Source organism: Pelobates fuscus, chromosome 12 (genome assembly GCF_036172605.1).
Source record: "Pelobates fuscus isolate aPelFus1 chromosome 12, aPelFus1.pri, whole genome shotgun sequence".
In the NCBI taxonomy this organism is placed as follows: Eukaryota; Metazoa; Chordata; class Amphibia; order Anura; family Pelobatidae; genus Pelobates; species Pelobates fuscus.
Genome location: NC_086328.1, coordinates 70,743,923 through 70,771,051, shown reverse-complemented (window position 1 = coordinate 70,771,051; position 27,129 = coordinate 70,743,923). Strand labels below are relative to the sequence as shown.

The 27,129-nt window shown below is 39.4% G+C and overlaps 2 protein-coding genes across 3 annotated transcripts in view; both read left to right on the top strand.

Moving 5' to 3' along the window:
* RANBP10 (RAN binding protein 10) overlaps positions 1-4,490 on the top strand; it is a 59,362-nt gene extending 54,872 nt beyond the window's left edge. For both annotated transcript variants that reach the window (XM_063437278.1, XM_063437277.1), the window contains exon 14: positions 225-4,490. In XM_063437278.1, the coding sequence (XP_063293348.1) occupies positions 225-355 (131 nt within the window). In that variant the 3' untranslated portion in view covers positions 356-4,490. The remainder of the gene's footprint in view (positions 1-224) is intronic.
* Positions 4,491-21,906: 17,416 nt separating this feature from the next.
* Positions 21,907-27,129, top strand: part of GFOD2 (Gfo/Idh/MocA-like oxidoreductase domain containing 2) — a 15,741-nt gene continuing 10,518 nt past the window's right edge. The window contains exon 1 of the mRNA XM_063438710.1: positions 21,907-21,950. The gene's annotated coding sequence lies outside the window, so the exon portion shown is untranslated. The remainder of the gene's footprint in view (positions 21,951-27,129) is intronic.

Here is a 27,129-nt window from a genome sequence, read left to right as displayed (position 1 = left end):
ACCCCTTAAGGACACATGACGTGTGGGACATGTCATGATTCCATTTTATTCCAGAAGTTTGGTCCTTAAGGGGTTAAAGTAAGATGTTCCCTAATTAGCAAACATATAGCGCATGCCATTTGTACCCAATGACGGTTGACCGTGTGCCTCAAATGCCATCAACAGTTCCATTAGTGTGTGTACTTGAATATTGGTGCTTATTATTTGTGTCTCTCTTTTTTTAGAATCACAGAACCTGCCAAAGCAGCCCCCACTAATGCTGGCATTGGGCCAGGCCTCTGAATGTCTGCGACTCATGGCTCGTGTAGGTCTTGGCTCCTGTTCCTTTGCCAGAGTGGATGATTATTTGCACTAGCTACAATTAGAATGCCAGAGACCACCCACCATGTTCTCCAGTATCTTCTTTTTTTTATTTCATATTTTTTTTCACCTTTGATCAGCAGCCTTTTATTTATCTTAGCACTGCTCCTCCAGGGCATCTTTGCCTGCCAAACAATGCACATGGGTCACAGCTATATGCTGTATTTTATAATACATGTATCATACAAACTACAAACTTATATATTGTTACACCAGAGATACAGCTGTACAGATTAGAATTTCATTGCATGTTCTGTCTGTGACTCCCAGGCAGTGCTGAGAATTTTTAAGTAACACTGCTATGAAATTAGTTGGGTAGGAGATACCTATCAGCCAATTAACCACAGGCCACAATTCCTGCAGTAAACTGTCACCTTATTTTGCTTCTTCCATGTTCAGCCACCAGATCAAAAACTTGCTCATTTTTCTCATTCATAGGTGCTAACAGTAGTGATTGTTAATCGACTAAAAGCTGTCTCACATCTACAAACTTTACTTTAGATTATCCTCATGCAGTATGGAACCCCAAGATGTATGCACCATGCCCACACATGGTTAATATTGGAACAGATATTGCTTAGTCATTTTTTGATTATCTTCACTGGTAGTCAAACACTTCACTTGGGATTGGAAAAGACAGAAAACTGTTGGAAGGCCCACATCTAGGAGTGCCAAGAATTGCTTGCCTTGGTGTACAAACAATTCATTATGCAGAGGTGCCACCTTTATAAATGATCTCCAGTTTAAGTGGTTGGTGAAAAAATGGGAGATCCAGGTCATTTACTTACTAATTCCCTGCACATTCAGAGCTTGAGTTTGTTTTTGGTTTGGAAGTGAAGCATTTTGTAGCTTAAACTGGAAAGAGACTAAATCTATGTAATGAATGTATATTGCAAAATTATGTTTAAAAAAAAAAAGGGAGTGCTGTGACACATTTTTACTAATGGAGGTTCTAAACGGCAAGGATACTGCTCATATTCTCACACCATTTTATTATCTCCTCCTTTCCCTGCCTCACATACCATTCCACTGAGTATGGTGAGAATGCTGGGGAGCTATTACATGGCAATCTTCTGTGAGGGAACAGTGATCTTGGTAGCCTCAATAATGGACATGGGGGGAGGGCAGGAGGGAGTGGGCATAAGAATCCATTAGATGCAAACATCCAGCAGTTCACGTATGCAAGGGAACCAAGAACAGAGCTAATTGGCAACCGTCATCTACCCTGTGATTTGATTTGTATTCTTGTAAAATGTCTTATTTAACACTTACAGTACTACCATCAATTATTTTACTCTAGGTTTGGAATGGCTGCTAGTTTATCTTTTCTATCATTGCATTTTTATTAGACCATAACAGATATTTAGATCATTCCAGGTGGAATTGTATCCAAAAATGCCAATGTAAAGCTTCTGTTAACAACTTTCACCATATCATTATTGCTAACCCTACAATGAGGTTGCTTGATGTTTCAGAGTTTAAACATTTAAAAAATAATAGGGGCAGTAAGTAGAAAATATTTCCATCCTTGTAGAACAACTATCAATTTGCAGGAAATAATTCTGAGTTACAGCTTTAAATCCCCCAAGCATCTATATATGAAATTGCAACCAGAGGTCAAAGATATCTTGATAGCTGTACCTTAGCTTCTTTGTGTGTTGGGAACGAAGACACTGCCTCTTGTAATACTGTATGAGATGCATTGTGTCATTCTTACTTGTAATTTCTGTTTTATGAAAGCATTACATATAGATAGCTTTTTTGTATAACTGATAAGACAGGAAAGGTAAAGACAAAATTATATATATATATAAATATCTTTCTCCGACATCCATCATGGAATATTAGGATGGTTCTAGCCGGAACATAGAGAAGACAAATGATTCTGTCATAGAGTAGCCAGGAAACAATTAAGTAGGTGTGTAAAACTTCCCATTATCACTGTCTATACATGGCAGCACAATTGGGAACTACCCAAGCAATACTAAAGGGGGGCGTGAAAGAAAACAACCACTGGAAACAAAATAACTCCAGTAGAAAATATAGTAACAAAAAGAACTCAACCTGCAACAGAGCAAACATATACAGCAATGTCAATTGAAGGTGTGACGAGAGGACCAGGTTGCTGCTTTGTATGTGCTCCTTCCACATGTTCCTCAGTTGCCCAGGAAGAAGAGCATGCCTTTGTTTAGTGAGCCTTGAGACCTAAAGAAGACAAGTTCTGAAGTCCGGTGTGCGTTAATAATGTGCAGTGAGTGTTTATAGCATGACTTTAATTTTCATGTCCTATCAGCTGAGAGAATACCACTTTGGTTTTTCTGCCATGTATAGAAAAGGAAAGGTCATGAATCCAAAATCTCGAAATATTTGGTAAATCCCTCTGCCGTGCCTTCCTTGGTATCCTAGACATGTTGGTAGGTGGATCTATAATATAGAAAGGAACACAGGGCATGGTTCAGACAAGTACCATGTAGTCCATGCACTAAAATGCATCTGCTATGTATTTGTGAATTCCATTTTTTTTAATGTTTTAGTTTTAAATCCGTATAATTTATAAACCGATTTCTTTACACTCTGAAAACTTTGAAGACTGAGTGCATTTTCTAGAGGCACAGATGTCATGTAGCCATCTAGCATTTGGCAAGGGGGGGTGGGAAAGATGGCAATTAAGAAACCTTTAAATATGTTTTTAAATATTTTTGAGGGGAAAAAAATATTTGAAAAGTCTGGGATTTCTTTAACCCAGTTATCTGATCAATTGATTGAAATTGTAATGGTAACTTTATTGTACAGCCTACAATATAAAGTAGTTATAAACATTTATATTGTACATAATTCTGATCATGGCTTCGTGTAAAATGTTTCTGTGGTGAAGGTATCTTTCTAAACAAATTGCCACACTTTCTTATTTTTTTATTACGTGCTAATAATATAATGGATACTTGATCAGGTAATAATTCTTACCACAGAAAATAATACTCTACGTACAATTTTGACCCGTTCTAAGATGTATTTCTTGAGTAATGTTCATTACACAGTGCATTTGTGTATTATCCAGTGCATGGTTATGTACACAGGCTTGGAAAAAGGCAAGAACAAATAATGCATTTGATTCCTTTTCTATAGTAAGATTTGTATAGGCTGTAAGATGGAGATTCATTTAAAAAAAAAAAAAGAAATGGCACCTCACCTGTTTGTACTTTTCAGACGTTTCACTTGACTACTCCGAAAGTACAATAACGTAAAAAAAAAGACATTTAAAGCATCCATTATTATTACAGGTAACGCACAAAACATTACAGGTCATCATATATTATGTTATTTGATGGAATTTACAATCAGTGTTTTCTTTTTATTTACAATTTTGAAAAACAATAAATTGTTTTTATTTATGCAACTGTCAGCCAACTTGTTAATTGACACGGGATTAAATTTCAGAATAAGTTTACTGGTCCATGGAAAACTATGAAAAATAATTGAAAGACATTTTATGTTTATTAACATTGAATTTAAACCTTTGGTCCGTTTAGAAGAATGTCTTGTTTGCAGTGGAATTGAAGAGAATATATTTTGTACGTGTTAAAAGCTTTAACTGCAAATAATTATATTTTCCTTTTTTTTTTTTTTTTTGTTCTAAACCTTAATGTGTACCCCAATCTTAATGTTTGGCTGTGGGATTTAAACTTCCCTTCCTGTCATTTAATACTTAAGTAATTAAAATAAAATGTAATAAAATAAAAACGGTAAACAGTTTAACACTCAAGATGCAAAAATGATTTAAAATTCCCCACCCCTCCCCCCAGCTTGTTTTTATTTATTTATGTATTGTTTGTTCTTTCATTTTTCTAATATTCTAATATAGTCAGCTAACATGATAGGATATAAGAATTTACCATAGGCTGCTTTTTTTTTTCTTTTCCAGATGATTTATAATAGATGCCCAATGGGAGCTGCAGATGGGCTTCTTATTTTCATAAGAGAAATCTATATTGTATATGAATATCTCTATCCTCACAGTATTTAACATAGTTGTAGAGACCTGAGCATTTTGTTCTCCATATGTTGGAGTAAGTGAGCTCAGCATTTTGCTTTTATTTTCAATCCATACATTAAAGAGATTAATCTCTTCGGGCTTTGTGTGGATTTTTTTTTTGTCTCTTTCTGTTGCATTTAATATATATATATAAAAAGTATTAATAAGCAATACAAAGCATTTTTATCTTCCAACTGTATCAGTTGAAAGCTGCCGACAGGCTCCATCCAGGTAACTTCTCTATGGTGGCTGTAATAAACGTTCTTCATGAGAAGGTCTGGTAGATATGACAAGATCAAGTGATTTTGGGAAATTGTGATTCATAGTATGGTTCCTATGCTTAACCATTCCTGTCTGAATAACAAAATTAATTGTTCAGTGAATCAGTCATGGTCTCCAAGACCTGAAAGTCCCATGCTAAAATAATTTTTCACCAGCAGGACGTTCCTTGCTTTTACAGAGGAAACAATAACTGTAGCTTCCTCCTATGTCAGCTGTGGCCAGAATTAATGAATGTGCATGTTGCTGAATACTGATTACTGTGTGTAAATCCTATTGTAGTGGACAATGGGTGGAATAGAGTTTTTTTTTCTTTTTTTAAGGTTACAGAGTCTATATATTAAGAGCTTGCCCGTTTCACTTTTTACACAATTAAATTTGCCAGATTTGTTTGCTGTGGCTATGCTGCCTTTTAGACCTAATGGCAGACCAGGAAAGAAAATTGCTCCCATCATTGCATACCATTTACAAAAGTAGATAATGCAGGGTATTCAAAACATGGTATGTCAAGTCTTTTTAGTAGCTACTTAATCACTAACCCTGGCCAAAGTTAGTGTTCATATTTGTATTTTGTTATTGCTTCTTTACTACAAAAACAGCACTTTCACGGATATCATTGTCATGATGCATTTTGCTGCTCTAAAACATTCATAAGTGTCTTCAGCAATATCTTAAGAGTACACAGACCCCTCCCCACCATATGCAGGTTTAATGGTGTTCTTAAAAGTAACAAGGTCAAATATAGGGGTTGGCAATTAAATTATCTGATAATTTCCTTCTGGGTTGTATGGCAGGTCACCCAATATATAATATAATATTATATTATATATATATATCATTATTTATATGTTATCAAAATACATTTAGAATATATGTGTATATATATATATATATATATATATATATATTCTAAATGTATTTTGATAACATATAAATAATGATATATATATATATAATATAATTTTTCCTAGTTTGTAGCAAAATTGGAAGCGCTTCAGACTGTGTTTTTTGCCTTTTGGATCAACAGCAAAAACATATGTGACGAAGTCTGAACTTGATGGACGCAAGTCTCTTTTCAGCTATGTAATCTTTCTCCCCTAATCCCTTTCCCCACCCCCACCCCGCCCCCGCCCGGTGCTTGTCTAGCAATTTAATATAGTTTGTATAGTAGATAGTACTCCCAGGTGTTTTACTTGTAGTAAAATATAACTTTTATTGGGTTCACATAAAAGCAAACATCAACGTTTCAGCTCGATATCCTCGAGCTTTCATCAGGACATGTGGTATCGAGCTGAAACGTTGTTTGCTTTTATGTGAACCCAATAAAAGTTATAGATAAGTAAAACAAAACCTAGGAGTGCTATCTACTATCGAATTTATATATATATATATATATATATATATATATATATATATATATATATATATATATATATATAGGTATATAGATAGATAGATAGATAATATAGCAAAAAACAAATTGGTTATGGTGGGGAAAATTGTTATTGAAAAGCCCTTCCACCTGAAGTCTATATATAGTTAATACAATGTTAAACAAAGATCTGCACACCAGTCAAGCCATAAGATTTGCTTTTCCCACAGAAATCACAAATTTGCAGTGATGTTACTACCGCAAAGAATTCTGGGTGGGCATATGCAAGTTGGCTCAACAGGAATCACATTTTTGCCTCATTCCATTTTAAACATGGATTCCTTACAGTCTGTTTTTGCTGTTATAACAGATTTGAAACATAACTTGGGAAAAGATGCAAAGCCAGTGAACCACTCATGGACAGCTGTTTCATTGTTAATGCACACCTTCAGCACGAGGTTGGTTACTGGCTTGCTATTGAGGCAAGGAGGCAAAATGTGATTCCTTGTTGAGCTAATTTGCATATGCCCACGCAGTAGTAACATCACAGCAAATCTGTGTGTGCAAATCTTTAACATTGTATTTAGAATATATATATATATGTGTGTATATACATATATATATATATATTTTTGTGTAAGGGGCAAATAGCCGTATATGGAGTAAGGATCCAGCATAAACGTAGGATAGTATAAAGGGAGCAAGTCGGTTGTGGTGTGCCGAGACCGACGATACGGTAGGCTTGTAAATAAAGAGGGCAAAAATTAATAATCAAATATTTAAACAGTCAACAAATATATACAATTTAACCAGACCTTTCCTTAAATGCATTACAGTATTTAATTCCTGGAAGGATTTTGAAGGTAGGAATCTAGGACCGAAAGTGGACACCATTTGTTGTGGGTTGGATAGTATGTTATCTCTACTGTTGGTGCGTGTTGACTCGTTTCGGAATGTGGTAGAGCCAATAGGTAATGATATATGTGTTTACGTACGTGGGATTGTTGAAGACAATGATCTGTCTGAGTGGTGGTGATGGTAGTGGATTCTCTGGCCTTAGAAAGGCATAAAAGGCAATGTGCATGGCTGGTAATGGCTGACTTGGTAGTATAATTGAACGGTTGTAGATCTAATAGGTCCGATAAGGATGAAAAGTTGGATGGCTATTGGTAATCTCTGAGAGGAACGTGGGGGAATGGTATGATAGCATGAAGTTATGGTAGTTTTGGCCATAGGTTATCCTGTGTTGTTGAATGCCTGTAAAATATATAATGGTGTGTGAGATAGTTTAAGGTGGCAAAAAGAAGCAAAACCTAGGAGAAATGTTATGACACAGGTTGAGCTATGTCGTGTTCCAATGTGATTCTTTGAGCCAGGTGAAAAGCTGTGTTATGCGTTCTACAAGTATGGGACAAAAGTGCTAGGTGGGATAGTGCATGCTATGCTGCATGAGTATGTCTAATCCATGATTCTGTCTCTGGAACAAAAGAGTGGCCGTAACTGTATGGGTGGCTGTAGAAAGCGTATGATGAACATGCCTGGAATATAAATGAGACAATTGTCGGCAGGGATGTATACCCCCATCTGGTACATGAAAGTGAAATGTGATAAGTGGCCAACCAAGTGAGTTCCCCAGAAATATCATGACCTTATGGATGAGTAGTGGCGTTTGTTGATGATATGACATGTGCTTAGTTGTCTGAGTAACAACGGATTGATGACCCTGACCATGATTTACCCCATGCCACAGCAGCTGCTACAATGGGGTAGATCCCCCAAAGGGGCTGAGGTGGTGGAAAAATTTCCAAACCTGGATGCCATGGCCAACAGCTCCAAAGCAATCGTTCCCGGTAGATCGCTGCCAAACCCGTGGTAGATGCCGCGTCTGACCATCTGGTTGGAGAAGTGTCAGACAATCCTGGAAGGAACATGCTTTTACCATGCCAAGTGGTTAAGAAATTCCCCCCCCATGTGCAGGTCTGCTGTTGCTGGGGTGTCTAGGGACATCCTCTGATCGTCATGTTGGAAGTGTGGGAAAAAAGGGGAAAGTACTCTGGATGTGAAAGCGTGGTCTTGTGGTATGATTGGCATGGCAAAATTAAGGAACCTGGTAGGGATTGTAGTTCCTTGCAGTTGTAAGTACTAAGCAGGAGGTAGTGATTGATGTAGTTGAGAATGTTCCTTATTTGTCTTTTGGTAACTTGTGTGTATGGATGCCGACTCAAGTCGTATGCCCAGTAATGTGATGATAGTGTCTGAGCCTTCTGTTTCTTATGGGGTACTGGGACGCCCAAGTGGTGAACCAGACTAAGCTGCCGTGAGGCTTCTAGTGAAAAATGTTATCTATGATCAACAAGAAGTCTTCTAGATAGTGTATGACTGTAAGGCCTCTGGATATGTTATAATAACCAGCACAGAGTATCTGCGAATATCGATAGTAGGCTAATCTGTAGCCCGAAAGTTGAGCGGGGAAAGGATTGCCCATTGTATGCCATGTAAGTGCCAGTGTTTAGGGTAGATGGTAGCCGTTTACTGCGTTGATGATATTGGTCTTACTTAACCAAGCTTGAGTGATAGCTGTAAAGGTAGATCAATGGTGTTGTATAGTAAGGAAACTCCTCGGAGGGTATGAGGGAGTTGAGACTTGGGGTAGCGGAGGTGTGTGGTGCCAATAAGTCTATGATTAGTCTTTGTTTAAGGGAATATTCTTTGTGACAATACCAATGTGTTTGTGTTTGGTGCCATGCTGTAAATGGTGGAGATTGGAAGACCCCTCTGCAAATCTTGACTATGAGTGTCTATACAGCCAATGGTTCTGTTGTGCTGACTGTAAGTGAGGGCATGCTATATTCCTTGAAGGTTTTATTTATGATACGTGTATGAGAGCCCTTTGAAGCCCCAGAGCTTTAGTAAATCTACTACAAGTCTGGAAGGGTGCTGAGTCAGTAGTGTTCAAAATGCATTGGTGTGTACAGATGGTGAGTACGTTATTTGTAAGTTGTATTGGGACACATTGTTTGTCATGTGCCCTGAACCATTTGAACATATATGCAACAGTCTATATGCAATGTAACTACTCATATCAATTGTCTCTGGTAGTTCAGAGGTGCTGGTACCTGGAGCCTGAGAGTGCTCGTCCATTTGTTTGGGATAAAATCCCTTCTGTATGGGTACCTGCATAAATAAACATCTCTACATATTCCAAATGCCAACCCAACCAAGGGATGGTCAGTTCCCAATTTACCTGGAATCCCTGGATCTGACCATCACAGATACATCATCATACATATATATGCCTTGCTTCCCCAATGTGCTGGGATCATACGTGCAGGGTTAACGTCTTGTGTGTCATATGAATTGATTGTACCAGGTAACAGAGTTTCGGTTGGTGCTGGTTGTACAGTAGCGTGAGGCCCAGCCTTGTGAGGGCTGTGGTGACCGACTCGAGATTGCCAGTCTGTCATAAAATGTTTGGGCTCATGAGTTTATGAGTAAGGCTAGCATGGCCTGGTTGCCACCTGAATTGGTGTAGCTGGGCCTTCCCCTGCCTCCGTGTTGTCCGTTGATGTATGGAGGAGTTTGAATAACTCTGCTTTCCTTGCTGTAGCAGGGTAGGGGATTTTTCACCTCCTTAGGTCGGTGGTAATGTGTGGGATCGTCCAGGATCTGATTGCTGCTGGACTAGCAACATCTCCTCTGCTTATAGGTGTATCAATTCTAGCCGGGGTGCTAGGAAGAGGTGATTCTTCACCATCTTTTTTAAATAACAAAGATTGCAATTATTATTTGTACCCAGGGGTCTTGTACTGGCTTGCTAGCTAAGCCGTAAGGCGAAACGATTAGGCTTGGTGTTTTTTGGTAACTGGTGAGGCCCTGCTAGTTGCCAAGTGGCTTGAGAGGCTCTATCTATGCTTGGCGTGAGGGGATTTTGTGTGGCCACCGAACGTTGTGGCAGGATGTTGGCCTCTCGGTGACAGTAACCAGAAAATAGGAAGGGAAGTGACAGGTGAGGCCCTCTCTATGATACAATGCAAGGCGGCTAGCTCACAAGTGGCCCGAGGGGTGTATGCCTCCGAGTGTGAGGCGGGGAGTTGGTCTCGCGGGACCACTAAACGAAGCATAATGCAGAGAAAAAAGGGGGTAATACCTATTGGGCCCTAGAACCCTAATTGCCAGTACACTATTACTATTCCAGGGAAGGTAAGAGATGGATAACTATGTGAGCAGGTGTATGTACCTGGTAGTATGGTATTGAACCTGACAATCAGTATAGGTTTTTTAGTAGTAACTGTAACCTGAATGGATAAAACCGTATGGCATAAGGAAATATGGCATAGACCAAGCTTATCTTAATACGTACAGTATATGTGAAAAGTAAAGTGCCATGATGTGTAAATATTAAACATCGTAGCCATACTGGTTAAATATGTATCAATCTTAACCCATTAAGTGTCGTATGTACAAGTGAAAAAGTGGTCTGTCCCCACCTTGTATGTTGTAGGTCCCCTTGCTAGGGGAAAGTCTGTTGTGTGAGCAGCGTGCTGTGAAAAATGTATGTGAACTATATTACCAGTTACGTATATACAGATGAGTCTGCAACTGTGTAATAATATATGTATTTATACCAGATGTTGATATAGTACTTGCTATGTGAATTGTTGTATGTCCTATTGAATGGTAGTGGTCAGTGAACATGGTGTTGCAAAATTCAAGTGCACTGGAGATCTGCCGAGTGCCCTATAGGTGGCAGTGTAGTTGGATACTGATTGGTATGTGAAATTTTGTTTGTCTGTTGACCTATAGGTGTCAGTGTTTTGGTGTTTGTAAAACCCCATGAAAATTGTCAATGTTCTTGACAGACCTGTAGATGGCAGTGTTGATAGAACCACTGTTGGTCTTGATGTGAAATGTAAATTATTGTGAATTAAACCTGAAGTTGAGCCCGTGCTGGAATTTAATTTATGGTTTATGGTTATGTTTAAAACAATCTTATGTGTAATTTATATTGGCTGGTAAATTGTATATGACATGTGAAGACAGTTTTGCTGTTGACCAGTAGGGGTCAGAAATGCTGATTGGTAAAAATACCCTAAGGACCAAACTTCTGGAATAAAAGGGAATCATGACATGTCACACATGCCATGTGTCCTTAAAGGACCACTCTAGGCACCCAGACCACTTCATCTTAATGAAGTGGTCTGGGTGCCAGGTCCAGCTAGGGTTAACCCATTTTTTTTATAAACATAGCAGTTTCAGAGAAACTGCTATGTTTATAAATGGGTTAAGCCTTCCCCCAAATCCTCTAGTGGCTGTATCATTGACAGCCGCTGGAGGCGCTTGCGTGATTCTCACTGTGAAAATCCCAGTGAGAGCATGCAAGCGTCCATAGGAAAGCATTGTAAATGCTTTCCTATGCGACCGGCTGAATGCGCGCGCAGCTCTTGCCGCGCGTGCGCATTCAGCCGACAGGGCGGAACGGAGGAGGATCGGAGGCAGAGAGCTCCCTGCCCAGCGCTGGAAAAAGGTACGTTTTACCCCTTCTCCCCTTTCCAGAGCCGGGCGGGAGGGGGACCCTGAGGGTGAGGGCACCCTCAGGGCACTATAGTGCCAGGACAACGAGTATGTTTTCCTGGCACTATAGTGGTCCTTTAAGGGGTTAATCCTACCGTTTGACAGGAGTCAGTATAAAAGTGAAAATGCTGTAGTTAGTTTGTTTGCTTATGAAGTGAAATAAAGTCTGAGGAGCCTGTAGTACACTGAATGACTGGTATGGGTCAGTGTGTAAGTGAAAATGCAGTGGTTTATTGTTTTGTACATGAAAAGCAAAAACTTCTAAAAAGCCTGTAGTACACCGAATGACTGATAGGGGTCAGTGTGTAGGTAAAAAATGCAGTGGTTTGTATGTTTGTACATGAAATACAATAATGTCTGAGAAGCCTGTAGTACACAGAATGACCGGTAGGGGTCAGTGTGTAGGCGCAAATGCAGTGGTTCGTTGATTTGTACATGAAATGCGATAATGTCTAAGAAACCTGTAGTCCACCGAATGACCGATAGGGGTCAGTGTGTAGGTGAAAAATGTGGTGGTTTGTTGGTTTGTACATGAAATGCAATAATGTCTGAGAAGCCTGTAGTACCCTGAATGACCGATAGGGGTCAGTGTGTAGGCAAAAATGCAGTGGTTCGTTGGTTTGTACATGAAATGCGATAATGTCCAAGAAGCCTGTAGTACACCCAAAGACCGGTAGGGGGTTTAAATGAATGATATGCATGAACATGCAATAGTTTTAGAACAGACTTAGACAAAATGCAGCCGTAAAGTGAGGACCTGACCCGTGCATGGTGCCGTGGGACTGATGCCTGGCGTAACGGGTAGGTGGACTTACGGTTTGTGAGTCACTTGGACACCATCCACGGCGATGGATTGAAGAAAGAAGGTGGTAGGCCAGAAAAGCCTGTGGCTGGATTACTGACACAGCTCAGCTTAGAAAACCTCATGGAGTAATCATGTAAAATGGCGTCTGGATGACCGTAAGTCGAAATCATTCTGATGCTGACCTCAAGGGGAGTGAATTAATTTAAGCCCCTCCCGCAAATACAGGCCAAACGGCCTTAATACATATATATTCTCAATACAATGTTAATATATATTTGATTCTAAATGTATTTATATATAAAACTAGAAAAGCTACAATTTCTGGGGAAATTGTGTAAAGTGTTCTTGCCTCCACCAGAAGTCTACAACTGGAGTGGGCGGAGTAACTGGGTGGAGTGGCTTGAGTAACTTGTGTGGTTGGAGTGGCTGGAGTAACTTGTGTGGTTCACTCACTCTACAGCAAGGGCAGAGAAGAGCTTTCAAATCCCTCGAACATGCCACCAACTGCCAATAGATTTCAAATAGGGCAGAGAAGAGCGGTTAATTGCTCACTTCACTTGCGGTTGCCATCTTCAAACGGTTGTATTATAAATCCTACAGCAAAGGGCTTTATATTATGAAAATCACAAGACCCAGACCTACATTTTGATGCATAGTATTTCTCTGAAATATTAAAAATGAAGGCACAGTCGCAGTTTAGATATTGCCCTTCAAATTTGAGGTGGCTAGAGTGGAGTTTCAATGAATGTCAATGGACGGCGTGAGTTGCAAACAAATGGTCATATTGTGAAAACTATCAGGACTATAGATTAGCTGTGGACATTTTTAGTAGCAGCAGGGATAGCTGAACGTTTTGATATAAGATTTGTGTAGGTGGGCTTGGAAATGAGGGAGTGGTGGCAGTTTAGAAATCATGTCCTAATTTTTCAGCTTTTCAGCTCCTCCTCTAGTTTTAAACATTTCACAATTAATTCCTATGGGACCAATTTCGCCACAAAAACGACGATATTTCGTGAACCATTCGGCAAAATGTTCCACAAAGTAATAGCAATCCAATCGGGAACAATCCGCACGTTTCGGTATATTACTGTCTATGTAGTGTAAAAACTGTGGGAGGAGTTAGGAGTTAAATTTGGCTACAATAATAAAAATATATGCGAGATAACATTAAGTGGTCTTGCTATGCAAGAACACTTAATTATTTTTTTTATAATATGTTGGGCGATTTGCCTTGCAACCCAGACAATCCTACTGTAGGCAATCTGTCAATCATGCCCATCCAAGTCCTGTGATTGTGGTGTCATCGTGATCACATGACTGCTCAATAGGAGTGGCTGCACGGGGAATGCCTTGGTTGTTAGGCAGTCCACCTGATCAGACCCGGCGTTGAGGGTAAGTATAATAGCAACAGGGATGGCCAAATCAATAGGGAATGTTATGCCGCCCTAACGGAGTTAAAGCCCTTTTTTTCTAAGACATCATAGTATTCCTTAAAGACGGGAAACGGTTAAATGCAGGCATGTTTTTCTTTGGGGGTACATATCTATATCTATATTGTGGGGATATTTATGGGATAATAATGGTAAACAGTTGAGAATTGCCCACTATTTCAATTCTCAGATCCCAAAGATCGTTATCATGTAAGTGAAATGTATTCCATATAAATAAAATCACAATTTGTTATAAAAATAGATACAATTTATTGTGACAAATTAAATAATAATAATATGTAACATGCGTGATAATAATCAATGAATATTTAGTCTAACATGAGTATGCAATACAAATGGTAATACATTCCAATGGCTAACCCAGCTAATTGTCAAGACAAGATTTATGATGGGTTTCACAGAAAAAGAAAGTGAAAGTTTACACACACAGAAAAGCTTTCTTTCACACAGCTTGCAGCATAAGGCCATAAAACTTTAGCTAACAGTTAGAATAACCCTTTCAAGGCTGGCTAGACCTCCTAGGTAATTAAGACCTATTCTCATGTAATTTTAAATAACATAACATTTAAACCAGCTCATTAGTCATTTCCTGGATCCATCCAATAAGAGTAATCTACCATGTTCTATAATCTATATGTTCTATACCATGTTCTATAAACAGAATTTTAACTTGCCTAAACAGATATTTTATATTATTTTAGAGCAAATCAATACACCTGGATAAATACCACGATATGCTAACATGTGATATGTCACATTAATATATATAATTATTCTTTTCCACCTGCGGAATGGAATGCTTAACTATATATTCCTTAGTTAACTAAGATTTCTAAATATCGAAATCTAATCGTGATTTATCCAGTCATTTATCATGCTATGAGAAACATTTTAATTAAATTATATTAATTAAATGAAACCAGCATATTTACCAGTTAAAGAGATGTTCTCATCAGATGTTCTCAGGTAGCTAAGTGTCAAGGAATGTTTCTTTCTCGCTCTGACTCACTTGCTTCTTACTTCTTGTCTTTCTTCTCCCCTTGCTTACTTCGTTGCTCACTTTGACTTAGCCTGCTTCCGACTGCCTTGCCCCCGACTGCTCACTCTCTTGCTTACCTCTCTCTTCCCTTTGTCTTAACTTTTTAAAGGGAAAGATTCTCTGTTCGTCACTAGGTGACAGACCAATAGGAAAACTGGAGGTGTGGTTACCTTCCAGATAGCAATTTAAGTATTTGGTCTATAGAGGGCAGTCTCGTCCCACTAAACATTCCTATCCAGGAAAGAGTTAACTTTTCCTGGTGGCTATTTTGACGTCATTTAGCTTATCTTTATGGTTGTCATAATTTTAAGTTACTTTTCAGTTCAAAAAGTTTTCTTCAGTCTTAGTGTCTGCAATTTCTGTCATAATTTCTAAAATGACAGTTTAAACTAAAATTGACCCCTAACTTACAATGGGATCTTGTAATATTTAGAAAGTAAAATAAAATTATTCAATCTTCTCTGTCACAAATGTCTGGGTTTAGAATTATTTCTATTCCATTAGCATCTAGACAGAGAATCCATCCCCCGTTCTCATTTCTTATCACTTGGTTTGTATATACAATGTATTCTTTAGCTCCGGCTAGGCTAGTCACAGAAAGGATAGAAATGTGTGTCTTTTGTTAGCTTGAAAATAACAAAATGGAGTCTGCTCTGTTTAGAGTGACTCTGACAATATACATTTTAATTTCTATCATAGCACAAAATGTCTGCCGATATAAATATCCTGACAATATCTATATATATATATAATATAACAGTGAATTGCATATTTTAATTTTCTCCATTTTTTTTGTATTTGGGCAATAGAGTGTCTCATTAAAAGGTAGCTAAATTATATGGAAAGTTTTTCTAACAGTAGTGAATCATTTTGAAAGTTTCTTAAATCAAGGCTGGGACACACGTGTCTAAAAATACATGGCATCCGAATAACCCTGTTTCTTTTTATACTTTATTTTTGTGTTCCTTCTTACTCAAATGCAGTGTGTTTTTTTTTGTATTTTGTTTTTTTTATAAAACTTGGGTTTTATTTAAAAAAAAACTGAGAAAGATGCAGATAAGAAAAGCCATGCTATTTGATGATAATGGGAACATTAAATGGGACAACTTAAAGGGACACTATCTCATTGACGTGGTCTGGGTGCTGTGTCCATGTTTAGAGAAACTGCCATGTTTACATTGCAGGGTTAGGACTGCTTCTGGGAGACATACATTAGAGTCGCTTCCTGCAATTTTGTTAAATGATATTCCTTCCACTCTAAACAGGAAAAAAAAATCACATATTTAGATGGTACTATCGTACTATTACTAACCCCAGCCCAACAACTGTCTATGATGGAGCCAATAACAAAAGAGAAATAAGAGACTAGCTGCCTGTATTGCCATCCCATCGACCTTTATAACAGGTACACTGATCAGTCACAATATTAAAGCCACCTGGCTAATGGCCGTATAGTTCCCCTTCGTGTTGTCAAAACAGCACCTCGCACAGATGCTCTACTATGTAATTGCATTGAGATCTGCGGAAATTGGAGGCCAAGGCAACACCTGGAACTCTTTTTCGTGTTTCTCAAATCATTCCTGAGCAAATTTTGGATAATGCAGGATGCATTATTCCAACAGGGAACACCATTACCATGAACAGAGCCAGATTTAGAGCCCATTCGGCCTGATGACAATTACGATGGGCCTAATTACATAATCATATCGACAGAAAACACTCCGAGCATAGGAAACATTGGGTCTACAAGCGCCTTTAAACAGAGAAGTAACCAGCTGACTGCATTAATGCTTTAAAGGAGCTTTATTCTGAATTCAAAATATCAGCAGTAAAATCAAAGTAGGAAGTTCAGTATATTAGAGGATGGGGAATCTAAAAGTCCAGAAGATCAGCAGCTGTTCTGATTCCTTGTGAAACTAACATTTCATTTAACACTGTCTCTCCTTGCTAATTTTGTAAGGCTAAACTCCAGTAAATGAAGTAAAGAGTATGTGGTTCGCCCCTTATTTGGGGGCTTTTTTCAAGCACAACACAGAGTAACACTGCCTGGGCCGGCCTGCCTTCTTCCTATAATGCATCCTGCTGCCGTCTCTTCCCCACGTAAACAACGCACACACACGGTCATCCAACTGATCTAAAAGAAAATGTCATTCATTAGACCAGGCTTCTTCTGGTGTTCGACATGACCACTGCATTGATATGAAATGGTCTGGTTGACTTGAGCAGTACTTGAATACTAAATAAAAGAAAATCAAATGTCCTCTTACATTGTGCTGGCAGAAGTGCTGGCAAATGTCTAGATTTCTGTAAAATCAGAGGTTACAAAAACATCTCTTTTCAATCACTTCATCCTGTGCCACTTGGACAGAGATAAGATGGCTGTACATGTATGCTCTGCACATCTATTATCAGGGAAACCCTCCTCTTCTGTTTGCCGGCCACCTTGGGAAAAGCAATGCCTGCAAGGGCAAGTATAAAGGAGGGACAGGCTCTGTACCAGAGCAGCAGATAGAAAGAGCCAGAATGATTTATTGCAGGGGATTTGGAAAGGAATCTGAGAATGTACAGAGAGAGAAAGGACAGATGCGTTTTATTTGCATACAGCAAAGCCAACGTAAAGTGTTGGGTACTTTTCATCCGTTATGGAAAGTTTGTCTGTTCTTCCCAAACAGGTGTATGCATCATGAGTGTGTCTAAGTGAAAGTGCAAAACTCACCGAAAACATGATTGATGCTCTCACAGGAGACAGGGGTAACGGAAAGAAAGTAAAATCTATAATATTTTAATAGAATTAAGGGAAGGAACACTTAATATAATAACACGAGTCAAGCCAGCTGGTTAGAAAATTGCAAACCCATACCTGTGATGACGGGTTCATGTTAAAAAAAACATAGAGGGCATGTCCACATTATGCTTTATTTCTAAATCACCAACACATTGCACAGTGCTGTACATGGGTACAATACATCTGAGAAAATACAACACATTGGTACAATTCATATGAGACAAGACAACATTTGGCAAACATATACAGGAGGGTTTGAGAGTCCTAGCCTCCGTAGTATACGACTACAATAAAGTCGTATACTGCACGCCCACCAGAGACAATACAATACAATGCTAATGAAGAGTATACGTGTGTATTAAAATACTCTGTAATCTTATAAAAGGGCTGAGCAAGCTTGTTTAATTCTTTCCCATACTGGGTGACAAAGTATCAGGTTTGTGTGATAATTAGTAGTACTGTGGGTAACTCGTCACACAAGGACATTGTATGAGTCTGTGCCCATTTCCTCAGCTGGGGGAAAAGCCTGATTTACTACCACAATTCATATTCATGGGTCTGGGGAATTGTGCTGGGATAATTCCTATTCATCTCAGTCATTGCTAGGGGATTATTCAGTGGGTTAACTCCCATATTTTTCTATCACTCAAGCGATTGTCCACAAGTACAACTAGGTTCAACCTATATTAATAATTATATTTTGTCAGCATTGTTTTTAGAACTTTGGCAGTGTCTAAATTGGCAGTCTGGATTGGCAGTGTCTGGTAGTCTGAATTGGCAGTGTCTGATAGTCTGTATTGGCAGTGTCTGAAAGTCTGTATTTTGTCAGGGTATTTATATCGGCAGACATTTTGTGCTATGATAGAAATACAAAGTGTATATTCTGAAGTCACTCTGAACAAACCAGACTCCATTTTGTTATTTTCAAACTAACAAAAGACACAACATTTCTATCCTTTCTGTTACACTAACCTTAGCTTGAACCTAAAGGAATGCGTTGTATATACAAACCCAGTGATACAATGAAAGCAGGGGCATGAATATAAGACTGTCTAAATGCTAATGGAATAGAATAAATTCTAAACCCAGACATAGGTGACAGAGAAGATTAAATAATTTAATTTTACTTCCTATATGTACATAGTCCCATTGTAAGTTTTGAGGTCATACTTAGTTAGAACTTTTATATTAGGAATTACTACAGAAAATGGAGACACATAGTCTGAAGAAAACCCAAAGAAACGGTTTGATCTGACAGAAAACGTGACTTATAGGCAACATGTAGATAAGCCAAAATGACGTCAAAATAGCCACCATGAAATGTTAACTCTTTCCTGGATAGGTATGTTTAGTGGGATGAGACTGCCATCTATAGACCAAATATTAAGTTGCTATTTAGAGGGTAACCAAACACCCAGTGTTTCTATTGGTTCATAAACTAGCGACGAACAGAGAATCTGTTCCTTTAAAAGTTAAGACAAAGGGAAGAGACGGCATTCAGAGAATCAGGGCAATCAGGCAATCGGCAATCAGGGCAATCATGCAATCGGCAATCAGAGCAATCAAAGATAGATGCAAGGGCATGCAAAGGAAGCAGAGAAGTGAGCAGTCGGGGACAATGCAGAGAGGCCTATGACACTCAGAAACTCTTACACTCCATGCAGAGAAAGAGACCCATGACAAACAAGTTCCTGAGACTACCTACCAATCTGATGAAAATATCTACTTACTGGTAATTATACTGGTTTCATTTAATTAATTTAAATTAATTTAAATTTTCTAATAGCATGATATATGACTGGATAAATCACGATCAGATTTCGATATTCATAAATCTTAGTTACTAAAGAATATATATGGTTATAGCATCCCAATCTGCAGATGGGATTATTGATTATTATATATTTAGGTGACATATCACATGTTAGCATATCGTGATATTTATCCAGCTGTATTGATTTGCTATAAAATACGATTAAATCTGTTTAGGCAAATTAAAAAAAAAAAATCAGCTTGTAGAATTTGGTAGATTTCTTCTCATTGGATGGATCCAGGAAATGGCTAATGAATTGGTTAAATGTTATTTTATTTAAAATTACATAATAATAGATCTTAAATGCCTAGAAGAGGTTTAGCCAGCATTGAAAGGGTTATTCTGTCAGCTAAAGTTTTTACGACCTTACGCTGCATTCTATTCTCTGTGAAACTTTCACATTCTTTCTCTGTGAAGAAAGTCGTAAATCTTGTCTTGGCGGCTAATGCTGTAGATTCTAAACTACGTTAACCATTAGGAGATGTTTTTAAATTACCATTTGTATTGCATACTCATGTTATACTGAAATTCCAGTGATTATTATCACACATGTTACTTATTATTATTATTTGAATATAAAAATAAATTGTATCTATTTTTATAAACAATTTGTGATTTTATTTATATGGTATACATTTCACTTACACGATACGTTCTTTGGGATCTGAGAATTTAAATAGTGGGAAATTCTCTCTGTTTACTATTATTATCCCATAAATATCAATATGGCAGTGTCTGATAGTGTGAATTGGCAGTGTCTGAAAGTCTGTATTGGCAGACAGTCTGTATTGGCAGTGTCTGACAGTCTGTATTGGCAGTGTCTGACAGTCTGTATTGGCAGTGTCTGACAGTCTGTATTGGCAGTGTCTGACAGTCTGTATTGGCAGTGCCTGACAGTCTGTATTGGCAGTGTCTGACAGTCTGTATTGGCAGTGCCTGACAGTCTGTATTGGCAGTGTCTGACAGTCTGTATTGGCAGTGTCTGACAGTCTGTATTGGCAGTGCCTGACAGTCTGTATTGGCAGTGTCTGACAGTCTGTATTGGCAGTGTCTGACAGTCTGTATTGGCAGTGCCTGACAGTCTGTATTGGCAGTGCCTGACAATCTGTATTGGCAGTGCCTGACAGTCTGTATTGGCAGTGTCTGACAGTCTGTATTGGCAGTGTCTGACAGTCTGTATTGGCAGTGTCTGACAGTCTGTATTGGCAGTGTCTGACAGTCTGTATTGGCAGTGTCTGACAGTCTGTATTGGCAGTGCCTGACAGTCTGTATTGGCAGTGCCTGACAGTCTGTATTGGCAGTGCCTGACAGTCTGTATTGGCAGTGCCTGACAGTCTGTATTGGCAGTGTCTGACAGTCTGTATTGGCAGTGTCTGACAGTCTGTATTGGCAGTGCCTGACAGTCTGTATTGGCAGTGCCTGACAGTCTGTATTGGCAGTGCCTGACAGTCTGTATTGGCAGTGCCTGACAGTCTGTATTGGCAGTGCCTGACAGTCTGTATTGGCAGTGTCTGACAGTCTGTATTGGCAGTGCCTGACAGTCTGTATTGGCAGTGTCTGACAGTCTGTATTGGCAGTGTCTGACAGTCTGTATTGGCAGTGTCTGACAGTCTGTATTGGCAGTGCCTGACAGTCTGTATTGGCAGTGTCTGACAGTCTGTATTGGCAGTGTCTGATAGTCTGTATTGGCAGTGTCTGACAGTCTGTATTGGCAGTGTCTGACAGTCTGTATTGGCAGTGTCTGACAGTCTGCATTGGCAGTGTCTGACAGTCTGCATTGGCAGTGTCTGACAGTCTGCATTGGCAGTGTCTGACAGTCTGCATTGGCAGTGTCTGACAGTCTGCATTGGCAGTGTCTGACAGTCTCTATTGGCAGTGTCTGACAGTCTGCATTGGCAGTGTCTGACAGTCTGCATTGGCAGTGTCTGAAAGTCTGCATTGGCAGTGTCTGACAGTCTGCATTGGCAGTGTCTGACAGTCTGCATTGGCAGTATCTGACAGTGCTTTATTTTCTAGGATTGTGCTCATACTGCAGTTTCTCAGGTGGATCTGGTCTGGTTTCTGTTTATTTGCCCAGTGATGTTCAGATAGCATGATGTAAGGGTAAGCAGAGTGTATTAAATGAGCTCGCTGTCCAGGGTTTTCAAGCTGTTTTTCCTTAGGGTGCCCGCCCAGCTCCATACTGTCCCCTCTTTCCCTCTGAATACTCAGCCCTGACCGCTTGTAAACGGGGCTAACCTCGCCCAGAACACTGGTGACGTCATAATCGCGACGCCACTGTCTGTCTCATAGCAATGGTGTCAGAGCCGCTGTGAGCCCAACACTGCTGCATTGTGCTGGAGATTGGCGGAGAGCGGAGGGAGACCGTGGTGACGGGTGACGGGTGACGGGTGACGGGGCCCGGGGACTTCATTGTACGTTGTTGTGGAGATCGCTCACTGTGTAAGTATTTGATAAATGTGCTGCTCGTGTTCTTTAAATTGATGTAAAAAAAATTATATATTATTTTAACGTTAATATCTATATATTATTTTAACGTTATGGGTGTAAATACAGACATACTAAATCTACAGTAATTATTAAATGAACACTCCATGCAGCATAGCTACCCGCTGTAGTGGTTATGTTGCCTGTAGTGCCACCCTAAGTTGGCGAATTATTTTGGCACAGTCCTGCTCTTACCTGGGTCTTGAGAAGCCAAATGTTAATTTTGTGCAAGACAGGACACATGCAGACAATGGATATGTACCTGTCTTACACGAAAACTAACGCTTTTGGGGCCGCGCCACGGGATTCCTGGCACCATAACCACTACAAAGGGCTGTATAGCAGATATGGTGCTTGGAGAAAAGGTCCCAGTTTATGAGTGGTTAATAACTAATACATTCGTGAAAATGTTTTGTTTTGGTCGTTCCTCCAAATCAAAATCCTTTTAATTCACACCAGACTAATCAATTTGATTTTAAAATATTAAAATCTACAGTGAGGTTTATTTATGAAATAGAGAATGGTGGTTGAAAACCAAATTGCAAAAGTTCTGTCAAATTCGCAGATATGACAAAATTCTCCAGTCAAGTTGTGGCCATTTTAGCTTGAATTTTGCATTTCAGTTTCAATTTCCCCATCATTCTGTTTAGGGAATAAAACTATGTGTTACAGCAGTGGTTGCCAAACTTTTTAGGTTCGAGACGCCCTTAATAGTTCAATAATTTTCCAAGGCGCCATAAGTCAAAACAAATTTCTAGGTTGTACATGTGCAGCGCTGCGGCATATACTGGCCCTTGTTCAGCAGAAATGTTACCTGTGAGGGGTGGATCCAGAACCTAATCTTGGGAGGGGCACTGGTAGATTATTTAAAGAATCAATCCAGGCGCAATAATCACTACAGCACTCTGTAGTGGTTATGATGCCAGGAGTGCCAGGGTAGTCAAACTTTTTAAGAACAGTTCGACAACTTACCTGGGGTCTGCTGGGCTAGGGGCTGTAGTAGGGGATATGGGGCACTAGTGTGCGTGTGTGAGGGGTGCAGTGTGTGTACTGGAAAGCATTGTGTTTGTGAAGGATGTAGTGTGTGGGGGGCATAGAGTGCGTGAGGGGTACAGTGTGTGTATGGGGGGGGAGTTATTGTGGTCTGTGGAGGTAGGAGGGGAGATTAATTAATATAAGGATTGTTTTTTTTTTTTTTAATTAAAAAAAATATATAATTTTCATTACCCCCCCCCCCCCCCCTTCCCTTCTTACCTTTGCCTGGGGGGAGGAACAGTAGAAGGCAATCCTGAAGCTAGAGTTCACTCTTGCGAGATTTGGAGTGTTGCCGTAACCACAGTGACACTCCACGCTTGCGAGAGGAGAACTCAGCGGAGCTGCAGGTCAAAGCTCCCCCCCGGGTCCTCTCTTCCTTCCCTGCCGGCTGCAGCATTATAGTGCTAGTGGGACTGTGAGGGAGATCTCTGATCTCCCCTCCGGTCCTGCAGAGCCGGCAGGGGAGAGCAAGGCACAGCATGATTTTCTCGCTGCTATGAACATATGAACACAGTTTGGGAACCACTGTGTTACAGCATTTGAGACATTTTGGTTCATGCTGAATCTGGTAACAATTTTTAACATTACTAATGGTACATATTTTTTATTTTATTATGCTGCCCAAACTTGGACACAATTAATATTGACAATGTAGAAGTATATCTTCCACAATAGCCGCATGCCAGTTGATGGCCTTTTCAAGTGCATCCAGTAATGCTGGGTTTGTGTCAAATCACTTAATTTGACACAAAGCTGCAGAAGGGCACTGGGGCATGTTGGCATCAAACCACTACAGTGTGTGGTACTGGGTATGGTGCTTAGACTTCTCTTTTAAAAGCCATTCTAAGCACCATCACCACTACATGTTCTTTTTAGTGGATGTGCTGTTAGTAGACTCATTTTTGGTTCCAACCGTTTTGCTCTTTGTAGGCTAATGAGAAAGACCCTTGTCTGTATTGGCTATCATCTGGCATTGATAGGCTGAGTATGGCAGCATATGTATATATTTTCCTCCACACAATTTACATTATATGTGAATTTAGTAATCCGTTACAGATTCATGCAAAGAAACAACAGCACTGTGGGTTCATGTACAACCGTAGACTACAGCAATAACACCAACTTGTGGTTTGCCATTTTTTGGGTGTGAGGGTGGATTTATAGGGTCAAATATACAGTTGCAAGAAAAAGTATGTGAACCCTTTGGAATGATATGGATTTCTGCACAAATTGGTCATAAAATGTGATCTGATCATCATCTAAGTCACAACAATAGACAATCACAGTCTGCTTAAACTAATAACACACAAAGAATGAAATGTTGCCATGTTTTTATTGAACACACCATGTAAACATTCACAGTGCAGGTGGAAAAAGTATGTGAACCCCTAGACTAATGACATCTCCAAGAGCTAATTGGAGTGAGATGTCAGCCAACTGGAGTCCAATCAATGAGATTAGATTGGAGGTGTTGGTTACAGCTGCCCTGCCCTATAAAAAACACACACCAGTTCTGGGTTTGCTTGTCACAAGAAGCATTGCCTGATGTGAATGATGCCTCGGACAAAAGAGCTCTCAGAAGACCTACGACTAAGAATTGTTGACTGTCATAAAGCTGGAAAGAGTTATGAAAGTATCTCCAAAAGCCTTGCTGTTCATCAGTCCACGGTAAGGCAAATTGTCTATAAATGGAGAAAGTTCAGCACTGCTGCTACTCTCGCTAGGAGTGGCCGTCCTGTAAAGATGACTGCAAGAGCACAGCGCAGACTGCTCAATGAGGTGAAGAAGAATCCTAGAGTGTCAGCTAAAGACTTACAAAAGTCACTGGCAAATGCTAACATCCCTGTTAGCGAATCTACAATATGTAAAACACTAAACAAGAATGGAGGATACCACAGAGGAAGCCACTGCTGTCCAAACAAAACATTGCTGCACGTTTACAGTTTGCACAAGAGCACCTGGATGTTCCACAGCAGTACCGGCAAAATATTCTGTGGACAGATGAAACCAAAGTTGAGTTGTTTCGAAGAAACACACAACACTATATGTGGCGAAAAAGAGGCACAGCACACCAACATCAAAACCTCATCCCAACTGTGAAGTATGGTGGTGGGGGCATCATGGTTTGGGGTTGCTTTGCTGCATCAGGGCCTTGACGGATTGCTATCATCGAAGGAAAAATGAATTCCCAAGTTTATCAAGACATTTTTACAGAACTTAAGGCTATCTGTCTACCAGCTGAAGCTCAACCGAAGATGGGTGTTGCAACAGGACAATGACCCAAAGCATAGAAGTAAATCAACAACAGAATGGCTTAAACAGAAGAAAATACGCCTTCTGAAGTGGCCCAGTCAGAGTCCTGACCTCAACCCGATTGAGATGCTGTGGCATGACCTCAAGAAAGCGATTCACACCAGACATCCCAAGAATATTGCTGAACTGAAACAGTTCTGTAAAGAGGAATGGTCAAGAATTACTCCTGACCGTTGTGCACGTCTGATCTGCAACTACAGGAAACGTTTGGTTGAAGTTATTGCTGCCAAAGGAGGTTCAACCAGTTATTAAATCCAAGGGTTCACATACTTTTTCCACCTGCACTGTGAATGTTTACATGGTGTGTTCAATAAAAACATGGCAACATTTCATTCTTTGTGTGTTATTAGTTTAAGCAGACTGTGATTGTCTATTGTTGTGACTTAGATGATGATCAGATCACATTTTATGACCAATTTGTGCAGAAATCCATATCATTCTAAAGAGTTCACATACTTTAACTGTTTGACTTGCTAATATCAAAATGCAGACTTGCAATTATGACAGACTTGTTTCCTGGGCCTATGTCACCTTGTTAAAAGCACACTCCAAACCCCTAAAGCACTTCAGCTTGCCAAAATGCGTTGTGGGCTAACTGCACATCACCCTTGTCCCAACTCATAAGAGTGATGATTTCAGCAGAAATTATTTTGACAACATGGGAACACCCCCATTTGAGTGAAAGAAAATAGCTTTCCAATAGCATTTTTTGGGGTGATTGCTCAATTTTACCTATATGCTAATTTTAGCTAGAAAGGAAGTGTAACTATCATCACAGATAGTCTCCCAGCTCTTAGCGGAGCTGTGGCGAGAGGGGACTCATTGCCGAAAGAAAAGATGACGTTAAAGGTTTAAAAGAGCTCTCCAAACATTAAAACCAAATATCGTTTTTAATGTTGAGTTGGAGTTGAAGTGACACAGTCTGTCTCAAACTTTGACACAGTGTCAGTGACCTCATGGTTCTTGCCTGCACAGAAAAAAAAATCAAACATTTTATATTTATTTTATCACTACTAAACCTAGAAAACTACTTCACAATTTCCAATTAAATGCAAATCTGTTTTAATTACCTTAATTCTTAAAGGATTACTCCAAGAATTATAACCACTACACTGTAGTGGTTATGATACCAAGAGCTCTCATGTAATGGGTCAAATTGATTATCAACTGTTTGCCCCCATTCCTCCACCTGGGTCAGCTGATCACTTTCAGCCAATGCATGCACTTCTGTGCAACAAAAGTTCTGAGCTGGCTGATGACACAACATTAAGGTGGAGTTACACATACAGTAACTAAAGGGTTAATCTCTGTATGTGCATTGTTTCAAACCTGGATATACAGACTACAAGCACCTTGACCGACAAGGGGGTTTGGAATAACCCTTTAAACCCTAATACTGCTTCTTACTCTAGCACTAACCCTACTCTCTGAATATAGGCAATAAGTGATGGCTGTGTAACCTAATCACAGAAACAGACTTCCCAGGATTTTAAATATTATGTTTATGTATTCGTGAGATGTGAAAAAGAAAATTCACTTTTTAGAAATCCACATCTCTCTATCTTGCAAATGGTTGCCTCTGTCTTAGCTCCCCGTCAGTCATTGTTATAATCCTGCGGTCAAAATAGAGAAAAGGAGAATTGAAACTATGTGTTTATTTCTCTTATTTATCTACAATGTTTGCCCTGCCTTGCCTGTTTTAACTAGATTATGATGTAATTTTTATATTAATTTTAAAGAAAATGGAACATCTAGAAAAATGACAAGTTCCTCTTTTAGGAATTAA